Source organism: Gopherus evgoodei, chromosome 14, assembly GCF_007399415.2.
Source record: "Gopherus evgoodei ecotype Sinaloan lineage chromosome 14, rGopEvg1_v1.p, whole genome shotgun sequence".
Classification (NCBI taxonomy): Eukaryota; Metazoa; Chordata; order Testudines; family Testudinidae; genus Gopherus; species Gopherus evgoodei.
In genome coordinates, this window is record NC_044335.1 from 8,721,636 (window position 1) to 8,749,597 (window position 27,962).

General features: G+C 40.5%; 1 protein-coding gene and 1 long non-coding RNA gene across 11 annotated transcripts in view; one reads left to right on the forward strand and one right to left on the reverse strand.

Moving 5' to 3' along the window:
• Positions 1-1,855: 1,855 nt before the first annotated feature.
• Positions 1,856-27,962, reverse strand: part of OSBPL2 (oxysterol binding protein like 2) — a 54,636-nt gene continuing 28,529 nt past the window's right edge. For all 10 annotated transcript variants that reach the window (XM_030532899.1, XM_030532896.1, XM_030532898.1 and 7 more), the window contains 11 exons: positions 26,136-26,211; positions 24,082-24,216; positions 22,709-22,806; positions 21,806-21,988; positions 18,149-18,256; positions 17,161-17,250; positions 16,366-16,489; positions 11,246-11,365; positions 9,999-10,122; positions 9,203-9,293; positions 1,856-6,338 (listed from right to left, as the gene is read on the reverse strand). In XM_030532899.1, coding sequence (XP_030388759.1) covers positions 6,236-6,338; positions 9,203-9,293; positions 9,999-10,122; positions 11,246-11,365; positions 16,366-16,489; positions 17,161-17,250; positions 18,149-18,256; positions 21,806-21,988; positions 22,709-22,806; positions 24,082-24,216; positions 26,136-26,211 — 1,252 coding nt within the window. In that variant the 3' untranslated portion in view covers positions 1,856-6,235. The remainder of the gene's footprint in view (positions 6,339-9,202; positions 9,294-9,998; positions 10,123-11,245; positions 11,366-16,365; positions 16,490-17,160; positions 17,251-18,148; positions 18,257-21,805; positions 21,989-22,708; positions 22,807-24,081; positions 24,217-26,135; positions 26,212-27,962) is intronic.
• LOC115634898 lies at positions 18,265-24,071 on the forward strand. The gene is made up of 3 exons (XR_003996470.1): positions 18,265-20,447; positions 20,655-20,749; positions 23,808-24,071. It is a non-coding gene; the product is annotated as an uncharacterized LOC115634898 (long non-coding RNA).

The window sequence follows — 27,962 nt, forward strand, 5'->3', positions numbered from 1 at the left end:
AGGGAAGACATTACAGTGAAGGCAGCTCTGGGAGCTGTAGTCAACACTCTTAATGGAGCAAGAGAACACACAATAAACTAGGCAATGTGTGTTCGAGTGCAGAAAAGCAGAAGTCTGAGCAAGGGTGTGAAGAATCTCACCTAATGGGACTGAGCAATCTGAGTCCTGTTTTGCTCCACCTCAAGGTTAAGTGCAGTTAAGCATTATGGCCAAGACAAAGCATGAGGTCCAGCTATCACTACTGAGCATTTTTTTTAAGTACTATATAAATACCTAGAGACACAAGGTGGGTGAGGTTTTTATATAATACCTCATCTATTGATCTCCTTTCCATTTCCTTCACTCGATCGTCCCATGCTCCCCAAGCATTTAAATGCTTATCCTCTCCTTCAGGGCATTTCTCCATAAAAAGGCACTTTAAACTGAGGGTCAGAATTTCATGACACCAAAAACAATTGAGCCAAATTGATTGAGAAGAGAATTTAAACAAAACAACATGAATACAAATTGAGAGGTTTAAGAATATTTTCATTCTGGAGGTAGGGACCTGTAACAATATGAAATCATAAAACAGGGTCATTCCATTTTTTAAAAACTAGTCCTGGTTAAGACATGAAAGCAGCACTAAAATAAGGGAAAAGGGGAAAAGTGATGGCAGTTTCATGATTGCTAACTTATAGTGATTGTTCCCAATTGATAAGGGAAGTTAAAGATATTGACATCTATGGGCAATAGATGTAAGAATAGTAAGGAATTTTCTTACTATTTCAAGAATAAGAAATACATAGCATAGTATGGATCTGTTACTACACAGGGACATCAAAATTGTCAGTTATGATATATAAAAGGCAGAAGTGTTAAATATTTCTGTTCTGTATTTGGAAACAAGCTAGATGTTTGCACGCAGTTTATAGTGATTAAATGCTTTCCACTCCAAAGTAACTTGGGGGATGTTAATCAGTCCTGCAGATAAATATTTAAACAATAATAGTTACTGCTAATATTTTGCCAATATTTAAAAAAAAAGAACAAACAGAACTACTTGCTTACTTATAGACCTGTTAACCTGACAGATCCCAGGCGGGAAAAAAAAAGGCTGATCCAGGACAGTTTTTAAAGGGTAGCAGCATAATTAGTGACATTCTTCATTGTTTTATCGAACATAGGTCTCATCAAACTTCATTTTTTATGAGAGGATACATTTGCTTTGTAAAGGCAATTCTGATATATTAGATTTCTGTAAAACATCTGATTTAGTACTGGCGTGTCATTTTGATTAAAAGTTAACAAAAAAAATCAGTGTAGCACAGTACGTGGAATTAAAAACCAGCAGATCAACCTTGAAGAATTGTAAATGGACAGTCAGCACTGGGGAAGGGAGACAGGGGTTTCTAGTGAACTCATGCAGTGATTCAGCTTGTGAGAGCTACCATTTCTCCCATCAAAGAATCCACTTAACCAAGCTAAGAGCTCAGTGAACAATACAAGGCACTATGGGTTTGTGAAGTGTCTATGATACAGACAGTAGCTGTAATCAAGAGAAGAATGCAGACTTGAATCAAAGATGATGCAGCTGAAAATTCTTCCAGTAGGACAGTGCAGTTCCCTGCACAGAGAAGTTCTCTGCTACCTCCTAGGCTGAGACATAATCACTCTTGCCACCAGACAGATTTCAGTCATATCCTCAGCATATAAAACTATAGAAAAAAACAAGCCATTTACTAGGCAGTAATTCTTGAGACAATGTCACACTTCAAGTCAATTGCTTGCACTAAAATCAAGATTTTTTTTTTTTGCTGACAGGAAAACATTTCAGACTCCTAAAAAAATAATATTTAATACCAAACATTGCATGTCTTCTTCAAAATGACCTTTATTCAGATGTACAGTTTAACATTTATGTCCACAAATCTGTACAGACTTCTCTGAAAAGCTAAATGATTGATTGTTATAGATGGGTACTGACTGTTAAATATTATAAAAATAAATCCATTTCACTAAATCATTTTTATTATTTGATATTTTCATGCAACATGGATAAGGCAAACACAGTGTATAAATATTTAATCAATAGGAATACAGCAACTGAGTAAGGCAAAAGAAAAGCAGCTTCATAAAAGTATAATCAAAGTGGACTGGAATTCTGAGTATAAGCACATTTTAATTTTTTCATGCTACAAAACATACCAAAAATGAATATTCTATGAAAGACCCATTTAGATTTACATAAATTTAAATATTGCTTTATTGTACAATGGACCCAAACTACAGGTGTGTTTTCGGAGAGGCAAAGTTACAGTATATTATCAAATTATGTAGTGTTTAAGCATGTTTAGTGTGTGGACTGTTTTTAACATTAAAATACATTGAGTACACTGAACATGAGAGATAAGGACTACATTTATGAAGAAATACATCAGGCATGTGTACTGTACAGATGGTTACATATACAAACCATTTTCATCACAGACTATTAGTATGTAAAAATTAGTGATCCGAAGTCTTGTATAACCATTTTAAGATTTAGGAAAAATCCTTGAAAAGTAAAACAAAACAATCCCCCACCCCAAGACTGCAAAGTGTTGAAGAAGAAAATATACCTTTCAGCCTTCACCTCTTAATTTATTGAGAATTTTAAACTGTGTTCAAATGGGACACCATTGCTAATAATTTCGGTGGTTTTTCTATTTACTTTGGAATATAATTCCCCTCCCTATATAATCTGGGCCCCAGGAATTACAGGGGTCCAATATCCCAAACAGTTGTCCCATATCAACAGTATGGTGTATCCTCAAAATGACCAAGCTAGATGCTATGCAGTGGCTATAAACTTAAGAGTTTCACTTGTGTTGGAATTTAAAATTTTACCAAAGATTAATTTACCTTTTACTGAGAGTTCCATACTGTCCCCTCTACTTAATGTTTGGGTTTTTTAAAACATGTAATGGTGGGACTTCCATTGTGGGGAACAACATTCAAAACATATCTGACATACCCACATCCTTTTTTAGGGGGAAGGAATCCTGTTTGAGTTTCCAAAAAAAAAAAAAGTGTTTAAATAACTAATTTGTTCTTTTTCAGATCATTTCTTCCTACAGTCATTTTCAGTATATTTGTGATACCTACATTTTCGACATCTATGTTTCTCCTAGCAACAGCCTGATGTCAAAGAATTGAGTCCACTGCATGTTCAAGCAGACGAAAAGCTGTGTTTGTAGGGATTAAAGTTCTAATTCAAATCATATGTCTCCAATAAGTATCAACGTAGATACAAAGGAAAATGATCAGCCGAGATAATTTATAACGTTTCCTCCCCACAAAAATAGTTGCTCTGTTGCGAAAGTCACACTTCAAACATCTTTTACACCATGTATAGGCCTGAAGTGTGTGTTTAATCTATTGTAGTTTCCTTTAAAAAAAAATCTATGTAGATGTATGAACACATATCAACATACAGTTATTTTACATACAGTCAGTGTTTAATCAAGTTATAAAAGTGACACTCTTTTAAAAAGGTGCAAAGTTTAGTTAATGTGTTTTAAGAAGTAAAACTACATAGGTGAGTTTTTCATTTAAAGAGCCATTAACGTTTTTCACTGAGACACAATCAAAATATAACATTAGGTATCAGGTGGCTAGTGAACTGTACACTAACCATCAGTAGTGAGAAAGCATTTTGTAAATACTTTGGATACAGCCTTAATAAGCCAACAACAAACAAACAAAGATGGAATTCACTTGGGATTTTTAGGAAAATTAACATGCCATGGGGGGGGGGGGGAGTAGAAGTTGTTGGACTTTGATTTAAAATTAGGAAAAATGCCAAAGTAACAGATCTATGCAATGTGGGTAATAGTAGTGGGTGACATTTTTCTCGAGTTTATTCTATAAAGACTGATACAATACAGTTTGGATTAAGTGTGCCTCTATAGCCTCTCTCAAACAAAAAACTGATTTTTGCATAATGGAAATATTTTTAGACCTACTGAACTTAAGCTGTGATTCAGAATTAAAAGATTTCCCCCCCCCCTTTCATCTTATTTATAAATAGGATTTTTAAAAATCAATCATATTACTATAGCATTTTTTCATTCTGGTGACTTTCTATTTATATGTATGTGCATTAAAGCAGCACTGTAACAATGAACAAACTTAAGTATTTAGCTTAAACAAGTTTTATTCATGAAACGTTACAAAAATGGCTTAAAACTTGAATCTCGTCACTGTTTTCACTGATAGCTGAGTCCAGTGCGCCTTATGTTAACATCTACTTGCAAGAAAATTGAAGGGGCTTAAAGTATGTGAAATATTAAATTTTAGATTTAGTTTTACAAAAAAACTGCTCAGAAGTAGTTTAAGTTGTCCATATGCATTAGTTATGCCTTATAAAAATCAGAATTGCCAATGTACCTAAATCAGGAGTGAATACTTTTTTCTCTAGCACACCAATATAAACAATACCATCAAGACTAGCCTGCATGTCCAAGAGACTTCAAGGTCAACAAAGTTGATTGCTGACAACAGGATACAGTGACATGAATTTATTTCAGAGTTGTGCCTTAATTGCTTTGAACCTTCACAGCTTACCTTCTTCACTGGAAAAATGAACAAAATGCAACAAATATCAAATATCTCCCATCTTTGGGTGCATAATTTCACATAAAAGAAATATGTTTCTCTTGGATTTTGTTTATTTTTCATTTTTCTTCTAGCTGGTAAATGCACTTCAAAATCTAGTCTTTGGATGACATCACAAGTACACATCCTCATATGCATTTGGAAATCAGACTGATTCTTTCATGAATACTCAAAGAAATGCTGGTGTTTAATATCAGCAATCTCTGAATGACTGTAAACTTACCAGCAACACTGCCAGTTTCTATTGGTTACTAAATTGAGAGCTTTCATAAAAGAAAGAGCAACTATTAAAACTGGTTTAATTTCTAAACCTAATTGTTTAAGCCCTCTCCCATTCTCAGAAATGTACCACTTTAACAATTAACTCCATTCATTTATAGATATCGTCAACTGATTTGCAGTGCAAATCGTTCCAACATTTATATGCTAACAAAAATAAATCTATTTTCTATGACTGCAAGTGGTTACAGAGATTATATCTAATACCAGTTTTAAAATAACTTTAGTTAACACCACTTAGCTTTAAATGGATTGGGGTTTTGTTTTTTTGTTTTAAACAACATACAACCAGATGTTACCAGTAATGCTTCAGAATATGCATAAAAAACAAAATAAAACTAAAAACAAATAAGACCATCTGTGGACATATACTGAGTGCTTCCAAAGAAAAGTCAGTCTAGAAGCATAAACAGTGCCTAAGCTTCTTAAAGTAGTGCTGGAGACCCAAGCCTCCTAGTGGTAGCAAGCAATATCCCATATCTTATCTTACACTGTAACCACAACTTCTATGTTTCTACAAACCTCTTTGAAGCTTTCTGTATTTTAAGAGTAACATTTTAATTTTAAAAAGCAGATGTTTGTTAATGCACCTTTCCCATCCCCCAACACACAAGATTTCATGTACTTGTTATCACAGGTATATAGTTTAAGTAATGCTCACAGTGCCCAAAGACAGACAATTCAGAGTAGCGGTTTTTCAAACTGCAGTAAGCCTAAGATTCTGTGCTTTGTGGTTTTTTTCAAGCCTTTGAATTACTGAATTATACTGAGATAGACCTGGAGCTCCAATCTCTTCAGCTCTGCTTACCATTTGAAAACGTCACATACAGCTCTTCACAGGGAATGCTGACTCTGCCTGATTTGATGGTGTTTGTACCGTACTAATTTACCATTGTTCCAAGCTCTGGATAGTTAGATTCTTTAATGCTGTACTAAGTGAAGTAACAAGGATATCACTGCTATTTTTTCTGAGTTATAGAATTAAAAGGGTGCTGTAAACTCTATTCGCTACAGCATACCTTTGACCAAAAATTAAGAAAAAGAAAAAGAGAAAAAGAGAAAAAAGACAACCGAAGTCCCTTTTAAAACTTAGTGAAAACATGATGATTTCAGATGAAAGCTTTATAGAAAGGATGTAACAGCATTTAAATATTTGGCCTTCAAAATTAATGACAAATCCTTGATTGTGAATGATACAATTTTCATTAAAAGTTACTTTAGAAAAGCTGTTTTTTGCTATTAAAGCCAGAATAACTGGCGTAGATTGAAATTTAACAACTAGATGTCCAGATGAGATGGAGTGATGGGTTCAGAGATTTCAATATATATCTGGACAGTCTGAGAAATTTCTATCAAAGTATCCGCCTGAATATAACCAGTCTGAAGTTCCAGTGTATGGGTTATTGCCTTGATGAAACCATCTGTGAAAAGCAAATGAAGTGGGTAAGGAAACATGTATTAAAGGGAAAACAATTTTTTGCTTCTTTTACAAACAAGTGTAAAAAGGCACATGAATTTCTCAATCTAACCTATTCTTTCCAATTAGATTTTTTGGGTGGGGTGGGGCGGGAGGGGAGGGAATCTAGTTCTTAAGTTATATTTATCAAAGACCTTACTCCATCCTTGTTTATACACCCCATTCTTCTTGACCTTATAGTCCTGGTTTTATCATTCCTGTCTCAGTTCATCAAAGGGAAAAATCTAAACATCAACATTCTTTATATTTTAAAATTGCCAAATCAGTTTTTGGCATAAAATATTCTTCCTCTTTTAAGAGTGTTCACAAAGAGGAAAAATAAATAGTTCTGTTCTGTATAGCTACATTTTGTACAGCATATCAGTAGAAGCTCAAGTTTAAGCTGTTCTGTGTATTAATTGGTAGCAATAATTTAAATCAATTGTATGTTCTCTAGAACAGTGCTTCTCAACCTGTGGTGTCCAGACCCCAGGGGTTCCGCAGACTACATCTAAGGGATCCAACAAAGGTTGTTGTTACCACACAACAATGGTTTTCAACCTCTGGTTCAAGATTTCCGAAGGGGTCCTGTAGTGAGGCAGCTGCCCCACTCCATGAGAAGAAGGGCTGGAGTAGGCCAGAGAGGCTGTGCAGACCAGCAGCCAATCAGCAAAGGCCTGTGGAAAGCCAATCAGGGCAAAGAAAGAGGCAGCCAATCATGGCCAGGCTAGGCCCTATATAAAGGCTGCCTAGCAAAGGAGAGAGCAGTCTCTCCCTGACTAGCAAGGGAGGAGGACTGGCTCCTGAGGTAAGGAGGTAACACCTTGGACAGAGCAGTGCTGGGCAGGCTCAGGGGAGCAGAAGAGAACTCCAGCCTATTACCTCCCAGGCTGCAGTCCCTGACTAGAAGGGCTGAGAAGGTGCAAGGGGCCTAAGGGGAAGCAGCCCAGGAAAGATAATCAGACAAGAGAGGAGAGAAGGAGGGCAGAGAGGCTGTTGCTAGAGGGTCCCTGGGTTGGGACCCAGAGTAGCGGGTGGGCGTGGGTCCCCCTATTCCCCACTTGCACTGTACCTGGCCACAGAGTACTGTGGCCGAGACAGACTGCAACTTGCCCTGAAGTGAGAGGCTAGCCTTTGGGGTTGTGGCTGGCCACTGAGGCAGGTGCAAGTCAGAAGACTGTCACTTTACCACCCCCACGCTCCCAGAAGGGGGTGAGAATGGAGTGGTGGGCACTGCCAGAGGGCTGTGTCCTGAAGCAGACACTGCTGAGTGGAGAGCAAGGCGGTTCCCAAATCAGCAGAGCAGCCAATGGGCAAGACCCCTCTTGCAAAGGGCGCTCTATAGTTGACAAGAGCTAATTCCCAGAGCAACCAGCAGGAGGTGCCAGCAGTGGTGAGTCCTGACCCTGTTACAGGTCCCCACTGCCATCTGAAATTTTTTAGGGGTCTGCAAATGAACAGAGGTTGAAAACCACTGCTCTAGAAGAGATTTTCAAAGGTATGAATGGGAATTAAGCACCATTTCCCACTGAGTTTCAATGGGAGTTGGGTGCTTAACTGCTCTTTTTGCCTTTGAGAATCTCCTCCTGTTGCTTCAGAATTTAATTTTATCTATTTATTACAAAAAAAAAAGTGCAAGAATAGCCTAGTTTCTTTCTGATATGCCTGTAAGGCAAGATTTTGAATCAAACCAATATAATAACAGATGCACCATATTTCAAGATAATTTTCTTGTTGTAATTTTTAGCAAGTATTTCTTTACTGAACAAAGTGGTGCTGCACTATCGAAGTTAGGCAAATCATTTTCCAATTTGAAAAGTAATACCTTTCCACAACTAAGACTTGATTGTGGGTTAGCAGTAGGAAAAGTAAATACCACCCAAATCTTTCAGTGCTTATGCCTGTTACTACACTGAAACATGCCTAAATAGTAATCATCATAATCCAAATGTTCCTTTTCTTCCTTACACAGATGTATTCTTAACCGTAGTTATAAGCTTCTTTTCTGTGGCCATACAAAATCTTGATTCTTTTTCCAGTGGTTTTTGTTTACTATTTAAAATGTAACTGAAGTGTTTATGTATTACAAGGACATTAACAGAGTCAATTGAGTGGGAGCCAGGAAATCTCCATTCTGTTCCCAAGAATGCGTCAGAGTCACCATGTGACCTTCAGCAAGTTACTTCACCTCTCTGACCCCTTCTGACCCCACCTTTGTGAAGAACTTTAAAGTTACCTAGGGATGAAAACTGCTTTAGAATTTTAAAGCATTGTATTAGTATTTTTTGGCATTTGGTTATTTTAGGAGATAAATTGCTGTAAAGAACATATAACCCAAATGGTTGTTTCCCAGTAACAACGTGCACCATTGGATGATGTGTGTTGGACACCATTTGGTTGGCCCTGTCTATCCTTGGGATGGCTGCTTTTTTTATTTTTTGGTGCTGGCATTACTACACAGGGAAATATCCACTGAACGCCACCTTCCACCAGAATCTCCCTCTCTTAAAAGAACTACTTTGGGATACTCTCAAGGTTTTTTGTCCTATAGTAAAAAGGCCAACCCCAGTAGGCAAAAGACTTTGGCACTCCCTTGGTGTTCTTGTGACAAGTTTCAGCCTCAATTTATTTACAGCAATATGGGTACTTTGGGATGAAATAATCTACAATTTTGACTTCATATTGCATTTTTCAAATGTTCTTTCCCCACAAGGGCTTTAAGTGAAACTATAAATTTTTCTGTAGTGCAAAGAGGAATCAAACAGTAAAGCCAAACCATTCGCTAACCTTAACTACATGCCCAACTTTCTTCCCCTCCCCTATAGTTACCTTGTCCTCCATTCCACTTCATCTTTTGCACGTTCTTTACGAGCGGCTCTTTGTTTCTCTTCTAGTCTCTCTTTTTCTTTGCTAGCCAGGTCTAACAAACATTTAAATAGGAACCGGTTACATTGCAAAATAAAGACAAAAAGAACAAAACATGGGAAAGGCTGGAGAGAAATAAAATTGAATTCACTGTAAGCACAGGAAAGCATTTGTTGTACACATTCTCTTTAAACCAAAACAGTCACCTCTGACCCCTTCTAGGCAGCAGCACACCAGAGGAGTAGATGATCTAAACAAATATACTGGGAATCCTAAACTTGGTATTTCATTTGTCAGAAACACTGTACTGGATGGGGTAAGGACTCAAACTGGATACAGTCAGAAGCAGTACATGATGCATTCTTGTTATTCCACCCTACATATTATTCCAAGCAAGCTCCAGGGCAAGAGAGACTCTCTCTGACCAGTTTCCCAGTGTGTGCTTCCAATTGTGCTGTAACATAAGATATCTGTATTCAGAATCTATCTTGGCCTCTTACACTGCCAGACTCTGCTGGCAAAAACAGTCATGTACACTGTTCTGGAGTGAGTAACATTCATGATCGATCACATTGTGGAGATAAAAACAAAAAGTTACCCTGGAAATATAATTATTGCCCAGAATTAAGAGGTGGGTGAAAACCTTAGGACAGCCACCTCACCCCAAACCAGTTCTCTTCCATCTTCCCTAAGGTCAGGGAGTAGAGAGGTGTAAAAAGACAGAATTAACAAATACCCAATCTCTAGTAAATACACATACCCAGCTCTCCATTTTCCATGCCTCTGATATCTGGACGTAGACGACAATCAGTGGGAGCTAAAACTGCTTCCATGCCCGTTTCCAGCTCATTGAGACTCACAGCAAAACTGGTGAAATTGTACATCTTAAGACAGAATAAATATAATACATATATAGTAAAGTTTGGTTTTTTTTAAATCATGGTAAATTGATTCCCTTTCCTGGGCTGTCACAATGCGATTTTCAAAAGCACTTATTGAACCAAATCTGCTCTCACTGACTGTAGCAAGAGCAGGGTTGGCTAATGCTCAGCACTTTTGAAAATACCACCTTTTTATTTGCCTGAGTCCACAGCACAATTAAACATGATACTGCCGTGATTGAAGAGTCCTTGCTACAGAGGATCAAGAAAGCTTGTTGCTCATAGGTTCTCTGATTCCGAGCTGTCTCAAGGTTATCGTTTTTATAGTTTATTGAAAAGGACAGACAAAACAGACATACTCTCTAAAAGAAACTTGCCTATTTTCCCCTCATATCAAAGGATGATTTTCTGGGTGTTTTTCAAGTCTACCTATAAGTAGGGCCCTACCAAATTCATAGCCATGAAAAACGTGTCACAGGCCATGAAATCTGGTATTTTGTATGCTTTTACCCTATACTACAGGGATTTCACAGGGGAGACCAGTGTTTCTCAAATTCGGAGTCCTGGCCAAAAGGGAATTGCAGGGAGGGTCACAATTATTTTAGGGGGGCCGTGGTATTGCCACCCTTACTTCTGCGCTGCCTTCAGAGCTGGGAGGCCAGAGTGGCAGCTGCTGGCCAGGCACCCAGCTCTGAAGGCAGCATCCCGCCAGCAGCAATGCAGAAGTAAGGGTGGCAATACCATACCATGCCACCCATACTTCAGCGCTGCTGCCTTCAGATCTAAGCAGCCAGAGAGTGGCGGCTGCTGCTGACTGAGGGCCCAGCTTTGCAGGCAGCAGCACAAAACAGAGTAACAGTACCGCAACCCTCCCTACTAACCTTACAACCCCCTTCCCCACAACTCCTTTTTGGGTGAGGATTCCTACAGTTACAACACAGTCAAATTTCAGGTTTAGCTAGCTGAAATCATGAAACAAGATTTTTTTAAATCCTATGACTGTGAATTGGGTAGGGCCCTACCCATAAGAATACCATGTACCTAAGATCAGTTACCCTTGTCCATTATGATAATGTCTTGGAAAAGCCACCATGACCAGAGAGTTCTAATTTATTGAACTAGTCACCTGTGATGAGTTTGGTGGTCTAGAATTTATTCTCCAAAGCAGCTTACTGCCTTGTATGACTTGCACAGTCTCTTGGATCTCTGGCATATCATCGGCCTCATCGTTCCCAGCCTCTTCGCTCTGAAACAAAAATAATAATTGATAGTGGAATAGAGAAAAATTACATACGGCTCTTCTGCCTAGCGTTCTCTGGAGAGGACATTAGAAATTCTATCAAATTCAAGACCTTCCATTATCTCACCCCACCTGTATCTCTGCTCTCCTTTCCTCTTCCTCCTCATTTATGCTTTTCTTCATCCTCCATACTGCCCCTTCATCTCCTCCTACTCTCAACTTCATGCCTTCTTCCACACTACCTACTATGCTTGGAACAGCACCTATTTTCTATCTAGCAAAAGCACCTTCTGTTATCAGCATTCATGGTCTTCCAGAAATCTTTTTCTTGTTTACTTCACCCTCCCTTTTCTTGACCCATAGCCCATTTTTCCTGTCTTCGATTATTAGCTCTTCTGCTGTGGTAATGCATCCATCCCTATATCCACACTACACACCACTTTTAGCAGCATGTAGGGTATGTGTAGCTACATGCCACAGTGAAAAGCCAGCTGCCTTCACACCACCGTGTGTAGCTACATGTGTCAGTGAAAGGCTCTAGCACAGGGTGATGGGGGGAGGGATGGAGGCAGCAGAGAAAAGCTTCAGCACCTACCAACTTCCAGAACCTTTCACTGCAGTGAGGAAAACTCTGGCAGTGGGGGGGGGGGGGGAAGAGCAACTGCCACAGTTCTTCCCTGTTGTGAGGAAAGGCTCCATCAGCAGGGCATTGGCAGAGCCCTTCCTCGCACAACAGCCTTTTCCTGCAACAGGGAAAGGCTCCAGCAGCAGGGAGGCAGGAGCACACTACGTGACTAAAAATAGCAGTGTAGACAGGAAGGCATGGCCTGGGCGAATAGAGCCATGTTGTACTTGGGTACAAACCCACAACCTCAGGCACGCTTGTACTCTATTTACCTAAGCCAGGCTTCACCATCTACGCTGCTATTTAAACCCATGCAGGGAGGCTGAATACATACTCTGAATACAGACATAGCCTTACGCTGTTATGTACAGTGGTGCATGCACTAGGTGAGCAGTAAGTCGTAAGACATATGTACTCCTGAGTCTTGTGTAGTCACATACCAGATTCTGAGGGTTGGTTAGCAAGGCAATATGCTAATGTTCCTCATGCCTCAGTGCAGCACACCAAGCACATAATTTCAAGATACGAACATTTTAGACCCTCTGACTGCTTCTTTCTTTACCTAAATCAATCTAAAACAAGCCATCATTTTACACCAGGACTCCTGCCTAACAGTACAACGATGGCTCTTTCTGCCATCTTTGCTGGCTGCCTAGAGGTCATTAAAGATTTCGTGATGCTTTCAAAAAAAAAATTGAGAACTTTTCCAGGATTCTAACCAACATTCCCACTCGCCATACAAGACAGACAGGTACTGTTGAGGTGCATATAGCTGTTGCATTTGCCTACACAGCCACTGCTCTACCAGTATAAAACTGATTGAAGAAGTCCCTGTGTAGCGAGGAGGCCTCACTCCCCGCCGCATCTGAGAGGAACAAGCCAGAACAGGCGAGGCAGCAGGCAGAGCCACTGCCGCCTGTCCCCGCCCCCCAGAAGTCAAGGGATGGGACGGGAAGTACAGCGCCACCGCCGCCTGTCCCCGCCCCCCAGAAGTCAAGGGATGGGACGGGAAGTACAGCGCCACTGCCGCCTGTCCCCGCCCCCCAGAAGTCAAGGGATGGGACGGGAAGTACAGCGCCACCGCCGCCTGTCCCCGCCCCCCAGAAGTCAAGGGGCGGGACGGGAAGTACAGCGCCACCGCCGCCTGTCCCCACCCCCCAGAAGTCAAGGGGCGGGACGGGAAGTATAAAAGCCCGACCCCAGCGCTCAGTTGGGAGGAGGCTGTCGGAGAAGACAGACGCTGTTGCCCGAGCTCCCACTGGGCCCAGCCTACCCCGCGCTCGGTACCCAGAGGAGCGCTGGCCCAACCCACCCCGTGCCCGGTACCCAGGGGAGCGCGGGCCCGGCCTACCCCGCGCCCGGTACCCAGAGGAGCGCTGGCCTGGCCCGGCCTGCCCCGCGCTCGGTACCCGGAGGAGCGCTGGCCTGGCCTACCCTGTGCTTGGTACCCGGAGGAGCTGCCTGAGCTTCCCCATGCCCGGCCTTTAGAGGAGCTGTCTGAGCTTCCCCACGCCCGGTACCCCGAGGAGGGACCGGGACTTCCCGACGCCCAGTATCCAGAGGAGTGGACCGGACCTCCCAACACCCGGAGGAACCCATGGTCTGGGACCCACCGGACGACGCCGGCGGATGGCAGGTACCCAGTGAGGGGGAGACTGGAAGTGGCCCAGGGGCAGCCAACTCCAGTCAGGTTGCAGACTCACCTGAGCCGACGTCAGTGTGTTTCAGTCAGGATCCCCCACTGACCATCAGCGGTGTTAACCATTGCTAGGGCCCCGGGCTGGAACGCAGTGGAATGAGAGGCCTGCGTTCCCCCTGCCACCCCTCCCAAGGGTGGCAGACTCCCCCTCCTCCCTAGCCTGGGGAGGCCATTCCTGGTGTTTGTTTGCTCTGCCCCTTCCGAAGGGCCTGAGCCGCTTGCTGCCCTGCCCTGAGCCTTATATACCTGAACTACTTATTGCCCCGCCCTCCCCTCAGGGCCTGGGCTTCTAGACTGGTGGTTGTTTGCTCCGCCCTGCAGCAGAGGGCCTGAGCCACCTATTGACCGTGTGTGTTTGCTCAGCCCTGCAACAGAGGGTCTGAGCCCCCAAGTGACTGGGTGGCGCCGCACAGCCCTGAAGCAAGGGGCGGACCCCAGGCCGACAGAGTGTGGTGAGCCGGTGTGGCTCCCCTCCGCCCTCAGGGAGGGTTGAGCCCCGGTCCCACCCTTTTACACCCATCATCTCTTACAATCTACAAAGAGGTGGTAAAAAAAATAATATCTTATTCCAACAGAATTAAGGAAGCTAATTTCAGATATTCTAGGAAATAAATGTAACAGTTCCTCTCAGGACAAGACTAGAAAGCTTGAAAAGGAACCAGGCTTCATGAATTGTAAAATGCAGTGGAAAAGAAAATGTTCTTAGTCTAAAGTGAAGCTGGCCCACCAGTTTTCCAATCATTAAAACACAGGGTGCATTATATGTGCTGCTTGTGCATAACCCCTATCATATCAGGTAGCTCTATGGCTCCCTAAACAGAAGGCATAAAACCCAACAGTGACGATACTTAAAAGGATCCTTTCCTTTGGAGAAGGTGACATTGCATGGCATTTTGTTTCATTACCATAAGAATGTTTTAATTTTTTGAAAAGCAAGAGTAAAATACAGAAAGACAGGCTGTTTCCTCTTTCCTTTGTCCAGATATTTTATTTTTTTCCATTTAGAATTGGAAAAGGTATGATTGCAGGTTCCGGGATACCACCAATCAGACAGACCTCATCCGCTGGCCAAATTGTAATTAAAATACTCTCCTGCCTTAACATGCGAGAGGGGGTAAGTTTGTACCGTCAGAGGTAGTGCCATTATTTCAATATCAAACACTAAAGACATTCAAGAATGGTATTATAAATTTTCACCCATTAAAAAATTTAAATATATGGAGCTATACCTATTTCATAGAACTGGAAGGGACCCTGAAAGGTCATTGAGTCCAGCCCCCTGCCTTCACTAGCAGGACCAAGTACTGATTTTGCCCCTAAGTGGCCCCTTCAGTGATTGAACTCACAATCCTGGGTTTAGCAGACCAATGCTCAAACCACTGAACTATTCCTCCCCCACTGATTGTATGCAAGTCTCACAAGCCACTAGCGACAGTCAACCAAAAATTTACAGCCAAGGAAAATCTGGTTACAAAAAAGTAAGATTGCAGCACTGCATCTTTCACACAGTACAAATGAAATTCACACTCCCAGGGTGACATCTGAATAAATCGGCTTTGCAATCTGCAGTGAGGAAATATTCCTCCTCCCAAATCTGAAAACAGGATGTGTGCAACTTAACCACAGTCTCTGCCACCACCATCTTTCAGCTACAGATATAGCTCATCCAGTGTGATCTTGCCCCAGATACTGTCTGTATCCAGTAGATCTATACAAATCATGGATCATTAGGTCTCCCCCACCCCACATCATTCCTCCCTTGGCCCACCTTCAACCCTGCACTCTGAACTCTCACTTCTTGCCACCAGTCCCCTCTATAGTGGAATCACTGTGAATTGGGCCTTCCAGAGCTAAACTGCAGAGAGGTCAAAAGGATTTCATCCCTGAGAGACTACCTGAAAAATAATAATGATCATCAACAGGGAAGTCCAGCACAACCTAGCTGAAAATGTCACAATTTCTTATTTGTTTTTTAACTGTGTGTCTATCTAGATGATGTACATCTATTTAATCCAGTAATGTGGTGTTTGGTTTGATATGCTTCAGTTTGTGTAATAGATGGTATTCTGAATTCAAATCAAGCTCAAGCTTACTTTTCAAGATTCCTCTCTAAAAAAAATCCTTGTGAATGCTTTCCATTGGCTTCCTGTTGAGCAACTCGCCTTCCAAATGCAACTTCTTCAGAATGGGAAGATAAATTTGATTCTTTAAAAACCTTATAGCCCTCATTTTTAAGCTCTTCTCTGCAACGTGAACCCTAAAGGCTCAAAACACAAGAGAAATAAAAAGCCAAACTTCTAAAATCTCACTTGATTTTTTGTGCAGATTTTTAAATGCCTGAGGTTGGCAATACGGCCATCTCCCTTACTAGCGCACACAGTTAGCTGTAACTCAGTCTCAATAATCACCAAATATCAACCCCAATCTCCATGACCAATCCCTGTGAGATGCTGAATGCCCTCCACTTTCACTGAAGTCAATGGGAGTTCAGAGTACTCATCACTTCCTGGTATCAGGGCCCTAGTTATGAAAAATATCCACCATTATGGCTATCAGTTCACCACAACCACATAAACGGATGTTCTTCTAACAAGAAATTTGTGCTTTTCTGAAGATGCTTCCTTCAAATGGGCGACATACAGCAACACCAGCTCTCTCCTGAACAATATACTAAAACCTTACCGGCTTCATTTTCTTCTGGTCTCCACCTCTTTTTTCATTCTTTTTAGAAGTATCATATGTGGCAGGATTGACACACCATAAGCATTCTGTCCATTTGCCATAGATCACAGAGAGCTTCTTCCTGCTATTTATAGAGGAAAGGAGATTTATTTTTGCTGCTCAATTTCTATAACTTCTAAACTAAATTAAAATCAGCATGACTTAATCCAGATTATATTCAGGTTTTTTTTTCCCCTAATTACAACAAACTTCTGGGAAGCCATCTATCAGAACATAAATGTAAAGATGAACATCTCAGTTTATCCCAACATCTATGGTATCCAGTCCTGTGCTATTTTCCATTAAACTGATTATAGAAGCAATAAAGCTGATATTTTGGTGTATAAAGACTAACAGCTATATAACAGGTTGTGTTTGGGGATACAGCTGTTAGCATTTTTTAATATTTTTAAATGAAGGCTAGAAGTCTTAATACATTATTAAGGAAAGGACAGAGTCAGCAATTGTATTATTCTCTGTTTTCTCTCTGGATACGTCTCCTTTAAATCCAGATTGCTGCACTAAAGTCCAAGGTGCAAATTGCATTAAAACTTTGCTAATAGTGACTGAAATGCGCATTCTAAAACCAGTAAGTGTAATGCTCACCCAGAAAATAGAAATGAATGAGAATGGGCGGAGTCTGTACCAATGTAAAAATTGAGCAGTCATGTTGAGCATGTGTCAGTCCAACAAGCTAGTGCTATAAAGAAAGTACTAGGTGCCCATATAGTAAAGAGAGAGAGACTTTCCACTTACTTTTTGTCCTGAATGTGACCCTCTACTCTGTGAAGCTCTTTCCCAAACAGTCCACATGGTTTAAAATTAAGGATACATTTATCTCCAGTACTGTAAAGGGAACAAGTGCACCATTTAGAAACCCAGCATCTAAATGTCTGAAGTGTGGTGTTCACGAATGCATTTACTTTACTAAAATGAAACTAACACTATTTAATGAAATCACTTAGACCTGTGTTTAATATTAGAAATCAGGTAGTAAAAGCCACTGGATTATTGGAAGTCTTTGTTACTCTTTTTTATTCTAAGACAGGCATAAGAGGTAATATTGAGAGCTTGTAAAAACCAAATAAAGACTTTAATGGGTGATTTCTGCATAAAGTGTGCATATAAAACTCACTGGAGTCACTAGGAGATAACAGGAAAAGGAATAAAGGGCTGTCCCCCTACCCAGGGTATTTATTATGTCACTATCAATACCTTTATGGTGAGCTAATCACACGAAGCTGAAAAAGCTACTAAAAGGTAGCTTACACTGTAAATGTGCACTCAAGTGCTACTGCCAAATTACATTACAGCCAGACGTCCAGCCAGGATTCCTAGCCTAAATTCAGGAAACTGAAATAACTGTGCCCATTATTGACCACTGTGATGGTGATTTATGATGTGCTGCACCTTACACATAGTTCACTGCAGAGCCATTAAATGGCAATTCATTATCAACTAAGTGGGGTTTGAACCAGTGACCTGGAGTTGAAAGATTCTGTATCCCATCCAGACTTCTGCATAATCATGTGTTATCGCTGTTTTGATATTTGTTTCAAACACAAAAAACTACTTAACCAGTTTGGAAGAATAAATAATTTAGACAGTTTTCAGCAGATCAACAGGAGATAACATTTTGGACCTATATGATCCATTACAAAGGCAAAGGCTTTTGGATCTATGATTACCATTTATCAGTCTCTGTAATGGCCAGTGCTCATAGCTTCATAATGAGTAATATTACCTGTGATTTACAATTTCTATTGTTCCATACTGTTCTATCCACAGTTTACCTATAATTATGTTATGTACACAACAGGTTGGGTTTGTCCACGTGTAAGCTTCATTATGTCTGTGAAAGAAGCCAGAAAAGTGAAGTCAGATGCCAGGAAACTAAATCCACTTCTTGAACTAAAGATAGAAGGTGAAAACAGCATTAAACTCTAATTTGCCCTGAATCTTGTAGTGGGGTGGAACACTTAGAGTACCCCACTGAACAGTATCTACTTAGCTTTATTTATTTTTTTAAAGTATACAGACTTTCCTTCTAACCAAGGCAGTGTGTTCTATCTGAATCTCACTAGACATTAGTAAGTGATTTAAAAAAAAAAAAAAAAAAAAGATTGAGAAAAGAGGAAATTCCCTATGGAATCATCTATAAATGTGTGCCCTTTGATAACATGAGCTCTGGAGCAGGGCATCAGTAGCAATCAAGACATTTTTAATATTTTAAGAGGATCTGATGCTCACAAGAGGGTTTTCACTGACAGCCCTACACACTGAAGTCTATTCAGCCACAGGAAGCCACACTGTAACCTTCCCCAAGTAGCCCTGCCACCGCCATGACCAAGAGAGACCACTGTCAAAGACAAGAAAGTAGTTCCCTCTTCACGACTATTTAATATGAACATCTCTGCTGAGGCTGCCATCAAGGATACTGGTCATGACCACTTTTGATAGAGACATGGACATCTCTCCACTAGGAACTAGGCAGACCAACCCACTCAGATAGGTTTTCACACAAGCACATGATGGTAAATGCTTTTGGGCCTAGTTTCAGAGACGTGGAAGTCAATGGGCTCTGCAGGTGCAGAGTTACAAGTCAGGGGGGGAGGGACAGCACACGACACATCAGATCCTTTATCTTAAATGAGTTCTGGGGGAACGAACTGGAAAAAAAAAATCACTGCAATCTTCCCCCTAAAAACAAACAACAAAAAACAAAACCCTCACAACATGTAGGGACCCTTGAAGCCTGCACCTGCTTTCACAGAAGTCAGTAGGAGTTTTGTCATTAGTCACTAGAGCTCATACCTCCCTGATTCTACAAGCTATGCAATTACTGACACCAGAAAAATAACCTTCTTGTGTAGGGCTTATACGTGAATAGAATGCCAGCTCATTATCTGAAGGGGAAAAAAGGATTTTTGTTACTGAGTCCATGACACTATTTTCAAACTTTTTTAACTATGTTCACAATCTAATTTAATCCTTAATTCAATCTTTTCACTTCATCCCTATTTTTTTTTTACCATGAGTTACTCTGATGAAAAAAATCCTAGCACTAAAATTCTCAGCATCGTTTTGTATCAAACATGCTCTGTAGCACCAACTTTACAAAGACAGTGTTTGTTGACTCGAGTCCCCCTCCAAAAAAAATGTTTCTAAAAATGGTCAAACTGTTAATCTGTCAACAACTGGATTCCTATTTTCACTGGCTTGGCCAAGTCATATTTCTGCCGTGAAGTCATCTTTTATCCCTCTTTCAACACTGATGAAGCAAATACTGTCTGGATTTAACACTGTAAGCAATTAAGACATTTTAGTAATATTGTAAGTCAAACTTTTCTCTCTCAATTCTGTTTACACAGAGAACACAAGAAAATTTTTTTTTGCTATAATGGCAGCAAGAGCAAACAATTAAAGCACCAACCACTTTCTGACCTTCACCTTATATCAAGAAGCGACTGAACAAAACTTTTCTTAATGTTTCTGACTGGTCATTTTCCAGTACTGCATAGACACAGCCTTAAAGTTTGACTCCTCTAGTGACAAACTGTCTCCAGTGAATTTTAGAACAATAGTTGCATTTTCATATAAGGCTTACGTGGCATAAGAAACTAGAGCACATTAATATTTCTATTCATCCTGCGGTTTTTGGGGTGACAACATTTGTATGGCCCACAAATATAACAAATCGAAGCAACATTCACCTGTCCTAGTTTACCACTTGAAATGTAATTTAATATTTGGGTTGGTGAAAGGTGGCTGCTAATCAAACTACGGATGTTTTGAAAGCGTAGTCATGACTAACACAAAAGCAGCATGTATGTTTACTTACAGGAGAGTTTATTAAACACATTTGGTTTCTAATGAATCCTTGCACAATACTGCTGGTATGCTTACGGGTCTGGTTAGATCAATAGAGAGCCTAGTGTGTTCACAGGAGAAGTTCAGCATTGAACAGTTCAGAACCCTAAAAAACCTTGAAGGGAATAGCACAGAACCTCAACTTGTTCTTTTGACTGATCAAACCACAAGAGGTTAGTGAAACACTTTTCTAATTAAAGGCAATTTTTCCATTACTAGCTTTTATTTTGGTTGAATGTTTGTAGTCTATATTTTAAAATGTATTAAAATAATTTATCTACAAACCAAGGAATTGGGGTACAGAGGCAAGCTGCCCAATTATTCTGTTTTCATCACAACACAGTTCAGATACCAAGCAGCTCATGTTTTATATTCCTCAGAAAGATCAGATATCATCGTATATGTCAGAAAATCAACTAAGAGCATAGAGTTACACTGAGACAAGAATCTCCAATGGAAGTTAACCTGTTATAAGGTAAGCAAGTCACCACCTTATTAAAACCAAATGTCTATTTAAAGGTTTCACAAAAGCAGCAGATTTCAGAACCACTTCTCTAAATCTACATCTGTTTAAGAGCTCTTATGAAACCACCTCAAAGTGCTCAATTCCAGAATGACTTTTACTTCACTATCATCCTCAGTGCATTCATCAATTCCTTACAGAAAAGTCCAGGGAGGCCTTTTAATTTAATTATAGCTCGGCCATGCTACAAAACAACTTATGAAATCACTTCCTTCGTAAAATATGCTCTCAGTCAGACATGAACCTGGGAATAACCTAGAAATAGAGATTTAGTTTCAACAAAGAGGCCTCTGTACACAAATAGACGAGTCATGTCTAACGGTAGGTAGAAATGTACCTGAATTCCTGGGGTTTACCATGGCATACAGTATCTGTTCTGGAGAAGTTATATATAGTTTACATATACACAGTGTTGGCATTATCAAACCACCTGGGGGATTTAGAGGCAAAATTCCCAATGAAATTAACGTGGCATCGTTTATCTCAGCCAAAGTAGTTTTTGTTGTTGTTTTTTTTTTTTAAAGGCACCTAACAAAATTTAAAGAACAAGTCATTTTAAATACCATTTGGTTTCAAGAAATGCCAGTTGCCTTTGAATAAAATCGGGCCAAATTGTTACAGCTGCAAGACCATGGCATCCTTCCAACAAAGCCCTGGAATTAACTGATGAGCAATAGCCCATGTTTAAATCCCTAGTATCTCCTCCTTCCACTCACTCCAAGAAAAGTTTCATAATTAGTTGAATGCTTCTTCAAGGCAGTCATGGCCCAGATACACACACACACATATATATCTCACAAACACACACGTGTGTGTGTGTGTGTGTGTGTGTGTGTGTGTGTGTGTGTGTGTGTGTGTGTGTGTGTGTGTGTGTGTGTGTGTGTGTGTGAGACAGAGAGATCTATCTATCTATATAAAAATAAAATGGTCCTTTAGAGCATTTACTATTTTTTTAATATAGTTAAGGGATATATGTCCAACAGAAAAAAAGGTTTTGGTTATACTTACTTTAGAAGCTCCAAAGTAATTGTTCCACGGGGCTCTGCTTCTACGCTCTTCCCCCAGAACTTTAATTTGGGGTAGATTGATCCATGAAAAACAAAGTCCTTATTGAGGCCTTCAGAATAAAATGCACTAACAGGTGGGTGATGACTGACCTGTTCAGATATAAACCTAAAGCCTAAATCCTCCCTAGGCAGGGGGAGAGAAAAAAAAATATTATGTAGTCAACATTTTCAAGAAGGGACTTATTAAAATTGCAATAAAAGACAGATCACAATTTTTGAAAACGTGCCTGAGGATTTTTAGGCCAAACCTGAACTCAGATCCCATAGTCTCCATAGTGAATGTATGGCGACTAATAAATGCTTACACGCGTCCCCCACCATGAAAACAACATCACAAACTGAGTACTATCAATCCGGGAATGCATATGAAGTAATTTCACTTGGGCAACTCCTGGCAATTCCAAAGCTTGCTGGGCAATAGTAATCCACCTCTGGCAAATTGGGTTCAAATATGATCTACAGGACAATTGACCAGACTAAAGCGTCTCAATCTACTCGCACAGTATATCATCAATAAGGCACTCGCTACAGTAATTAAGAGTCTCTGGTCAAGAGTGGCTCTTGGGAAGAATATAATATACACTTCACTGCCTTTGTATAATTCAGAAAATATGAGTCTACAGATAGTGATTTTAAAATAAGAACTTTACTTCTAGCCTCTCAGATTCCATATTGATCACTGGGGTTTTCAGCTAACTGTGGCTATAGAGATATATGACTGGTCAGAGTGAACTGATTTTATCTTAGGGAATAAACTATTTTCCTATTTGCCATGAAGTTAGTTTAAGTTACTGACCACCAACCATCCCTCCTCTTCAACGATATTAAAAGAATTCAGTGTCACCTGATTAATTCATATGTTTCTCCTAGTAGAGGGTTAAATGGTTTGCCAGTTCTCTCCCACTGCGAAGCTACTGCAGAAACTGCAAAAGCAGCTACAGCCTGTAAACAAACACAGCAGGATGCAGTCTTCAGAGAGAGCTCCACTGAAACATGTGCTATAGCAATTTTTATGTTCAGGAACTCTACCAACTTCTTCTTGTATCCCTGAGGTTCCCCCCTTTCTCCACATGCACCCAAACACAAGAGTGTGTGTCATTTTTTAATCAGTGAGAGCAGTTTCTGTGTGCTTCTTAAGGTTAACACATTCTCAGATCCTGACAGACCCACACTAGGAATAATGATCTATAATACGTAACACACACGAGAGAGAGAGAGAGAGAGAGAGAGAATATTTCACTTCCAAGTTTTGCCAGATCACACTGACTACTCTCTGTTCCTCTTCATGCAGCTCTAATAAAGACCTGGACTGTTCCTTTCTGCCCATCTTCCCCTTCTTTTGCCCAGTGACTGAAGTGGAATCTAGTTTAACCTAACAGCAGCCAGGTATCATTTCCAATGTCACTACGGAGAAGTCATTTTCACCAGCGTCCCTGGCAAAGCAGCAGAGTTTTTATTTTGTTATATTTAATACATCCTGCTGCCATGTATAAAGGAAAACTCCAGCATCACACAGATGGGGCCTAAACTGTATGTATTTATCATACACCATTTACCATGTGTTTCTTGTTCTCTACATTTCATTTAGGTAGAAACAGAGTTCCAGAGTAACACCTAAACCCTGATGTACACTAGTTTATACCCACCATCAACACATCTTTGAGCATGTGACTAACAGATACTTACTCCGCTCACTCCAAGTATGTAGGGTTTGGTGTGGGAGAGAAGAATGGGAAACAAAGTCTGTCTCCACCACACCACTCTTAAAAACTCTCAAAATGCCAGTTAGCAAATGGATTTGTTTGAGGCTGTTCAAAGCCATAATCAGATCTTCACTAAAAATACTCGGGTTTGTGCAAGTTTAAAAACAGCGATTAAAAAGGTGATGGGCCTGGGCATGTTCAGTTCCTGACTGTACTTTCCTCCTCTTCCTCCCACTGCAGTGACCCCTTCAACCATCACAAGGTGACGTATATACTACTGCAGGATGTTTTCATCCTCCTCCATAGCACCTGGTACTGGCCACTATCAGAGACAAGCCACTGGACTAGATGGACCATAAGTCTGATCCTGTAGGGCAATTCTTGTATTTCTTATAACCAGTCCACAGAGTGCCATATCCACCTCTCATCAGATGGGATGTCATCTTAAAGAGAGACTTTGAGGACACAAAGAATCCTTTCTAAAGCCAAAGAGGAGATGGAAAATGTCACTTGCCTGCATTCTTTCCAGGGGGTTCGCATGACTGCTAGCTTTATGAATGAGGTATATGTGTTCCATGTATTCAGTTATCCGCTGGAGGAAGCTCAGTGGCTCATTGAAGACAATAGGCATTGTAATTTTAGACAGCTCCTAGATGATAAAAGGAGAAGTCATTCCCTTTGACACACTCCTAGGTTACTAACAGGCCAGAACAAGTTTCCAAGATGACCGCTGGCGTGGGTTGGCAATAGTGGTTTTCACTGACACAAGATAGGGCCAGCTCAGACCCCTGGTTCTGGTCATTAAGTACCATGGCTGGAAGAGATTAGAAGTACAGCAGAGGCGTAATGAGTATTGATAAAGGGCTCCAAATGGAGTCTTATCTAGCACTGCAACCAAAAAGAGATGGTAACTGCAACTCAGTGCCTTGTGATGGTGCAGAAGGGGTTAAACTTTCCTTCCAACAGATGATGCATTAGCCAGTCATTCATAGCATAATAAACTGGATCCCTTAAAAATGTAACCAATATTATTGCTGTAACCACCAACACATTCTCTACTGTACTTTGAAACACCTTCAACTTTGTGGGGAACAGGACTGAAGATGTTTTCACAAATTTTAAATGGCCCTATTTGTATCAGTGCCCTACAAACAAAGCTAAACAGTGTTTCTTATTCTACCTCCTAGTTAGAGATGAGAAAATCACTGGTTTTTCTGTTCGGTGGCCAAACTTTTTTAGTTCAGCTTGGCTCATTTCAAACAAAAACATTTTTTCCTGGTTTTTCCTCAATGAAACGAAAATGGGGAAAAAATGGTTTAGAAAATGTTGAATCAAAACGATTCACTAAATTTGAGCTGAATTCGCAAATAGTTTTAGGTGCCCTGAAAAATGCATTTTTCAGACAATTTAGTATTCGCCAAATAAGTTTCACCCTGCTCTACTGCTAATATGAAGAGACCCATTGCTTGAGCTTCAAACAAGCAGATGTATCAAACCCCAGGCTCTTTTGCTATCCAATGCCTCTTTCTAGCCAAACAAACAGAGGCCATTTTTTAAAAAAGGTGCATTGATAAGATAAGGATTTTCTCCTCCCATTAAGATGCAAGCACTGCAATAAGTGACTGCAAATTTTTGAAAGGATTAAAGAAAATGTTAGTGATGACTATTAAGATTGGAGATCAAGTGTCCTTTACATTGGTATCTGCTAATTAGAGTTCTTTAATCCTTAGTGTCAAAAATAAACAGGTGACCCAATTCAGATCATGCCCACTAGCCTGAGTTTACACCATGAACTCTCTCAATAGAGAAACAGGGCATAGGAGAGATTACAAATTTCCTTATTCCATCATTCAGCTGAAAGTGAAATTTCCTGGTGTATCACATCCCCTTAAGCTATGCAAAAGCCAAAATAAAGCCCCAAATTATTATATTTTGACAACTGTTGTAATAACAAGTAGAGCTATGCAATTTTATATTCTTCAACCCACGTCTGAAGAATACAAATTGAAGAATATACTGGTAATTTTGAAGAAGTTTGAATACAAGTTTGAAGAAGTCTTTTAGGGCATTACTTGTAAAATGGTAAGAAATTATCAGTTCGACATACGCAACTACTGGGTCAGATAATGAAAATATTTCTTTAATAAATCTATTCAAGCCAATATAAACAGCTGTGATAAAATGTCAAATACTGTATTATTCAGAAATTGTGTTTATCAATCCTTAGTTTACTAAAGGACACAGATTAAAAGTTAGAAGTTAAAAAGAGTCTGACATAAATTGTTAACACCATCTTACCTTACAGAGAACAGAGATTTTAAAATTTTTAAATTTATGCTGCTTACTTTTGGCATTTCTCAGCTTGAGCAATAAAACTAGTCAATTTCACTTTTGTCTACCATCACTTTCAAGTTCTTCAGCACTAGCAGAATACTCCATTGTTTGGGTGCCATTGGTTTTGCATTTTTGTACTTCCAAACTTAATCTTCCTCCCTTTAAGATAAACATTTTGCTAAGAATGCTGGGGAATCAAAGCTGGGTCTCCTCTGACTGCAGAGAATGACTTACCAGTCCAATGCATTTTTTTAATATACTCCACACACTGAAATCACTCCTAGAAAACATCAGTGCAGGTAATGATGTTCTGTAGGGGAAAAAAGCCATTAGAATAATTAACAAAGACCTTATATAAAACAAATTTTTCATCTACAGATCTCTAAGCATCTTACAAAGGAAGGTGAGCCTCACATTGCAGAAGAGGCAAGGGAGGCAAGGAGGTGTAGTGACTTACCAAAGGTCTCACAGTGACCAAGCTGGGAGTAGAACTCAGGTATCCTGCCTTGCAGCACATTGAACTATTCTATGAACTAAGTAGCCTCCTAAGCTAGTATATTTTATTTGTAGCATGTACACACACACACACAGAATCCTCCTTTCAAAGCACACCTAAGAGAACACAGTCTGTCCTTTGAGTTCCTCCCCTTAAAGCAGGATGATCCAGGCAGGAGAGAAAGGGAAAGAATGGGACTCAATGATAATGTGTTCAGTTACCAGGTTAATGAACATGATACAAATACCAGGAAGCTATGCCCTGACTAACAGAATTTATTAGATTCCACCTTTCACTGGGCCAGGTCATCTCACCCCCTTCCATAGAAAGGCCTGCAGGAGATCTTGGAGAAAGTCTCCATGAACATCCCCAGACCTTTCATATTGTCCTGTAGCCCCCCACATAATCCCCAGAAATCAATGGGATGCCCCACATCTCTGAAATGAGTAAGTTTCCTGGAGGACACCCTCCCCCCTAAAACCCTGGCAACACAACTCCAATGAAGAACCACTATCAGACACACCTCAAAATCACAGCAACCTCCACATCAGGAGAGAATTGAGACAGCACAACAATGTAGGACTGTAGCATCTTTTCTAGGTATTCCTGATAGGGACAGCTAAAAGATAACAGATCCTCCCTAGTCAGCACAGCTGCCACCCCCTTGCCCACAATGGATCCTGGTGCCTTGGAGGGGGGTAGGGGGGAAGAGAGGGAGGGGAGAGGGTAAGAGGATGGAATGCTGCTGCAGGCGCCTCTGACCTGACTTCCAGAAAGAAGCATACATGGCTCAGGCATGGACCTTGGGAAGGGGACAATCAGAGCCATTATTATATGGGCTGAAGTGGTACTCTGAAAAAGCTCTGGAGTCTGTCAGTCAATTTTTATTTTCTTATAAGGGGTGGTGAGTAAGAGGGACGGACACTGAAGATCCAGTCTGCCTAATGGAAAGGCTCTTGCACCAACTGGTTACATTTAGGCAAAGTGCTCTGTGAAACGCTGCCCTTGAGCCAAGACATTACGCTCTTGAGAGGCAGCTATTTAATGTGGTCAAAGGATTTCCTTCTCCTTCCTCAACAACCACCTGTAGGATGGTGGAATGCAAATGTATGCCAACACCTATTGTGTGTATTTACTTTAAGGCTACTTGGGGCAAACAGGGATGGGCAGCGGTCCAAGGTAGTCAATTCGAACACAGGAGAGCAAACTTGTTTCCAGAGCCGTGAGAGGAAAGAGAGCTCTCTCTCTCTCTCTCTCTCTCTGAACACAGAAGAAAGAGGGTGATCAGGAAATGGTCAGAGGGGACTGGTTCCAGGAGATGCAAGACTTTCTTTTCTCTGTAACTAAGCTAAGGGGCACCCCTCCCTCACTGGGCTTTGTATAACATTCCTCATCTGAATACACTGCAAAACAGTTTATTTTGTTTTATTAAATTTAAAGACGGACTTATTGGATAATTTCACACAGACCACCCCAACGATTCCTATCAGCACTTCTACGTAGAGGTTCTGATAACTGTGGGTATGTCTACACTACGGGATAATTCCGATTTTACAGAAACCGTT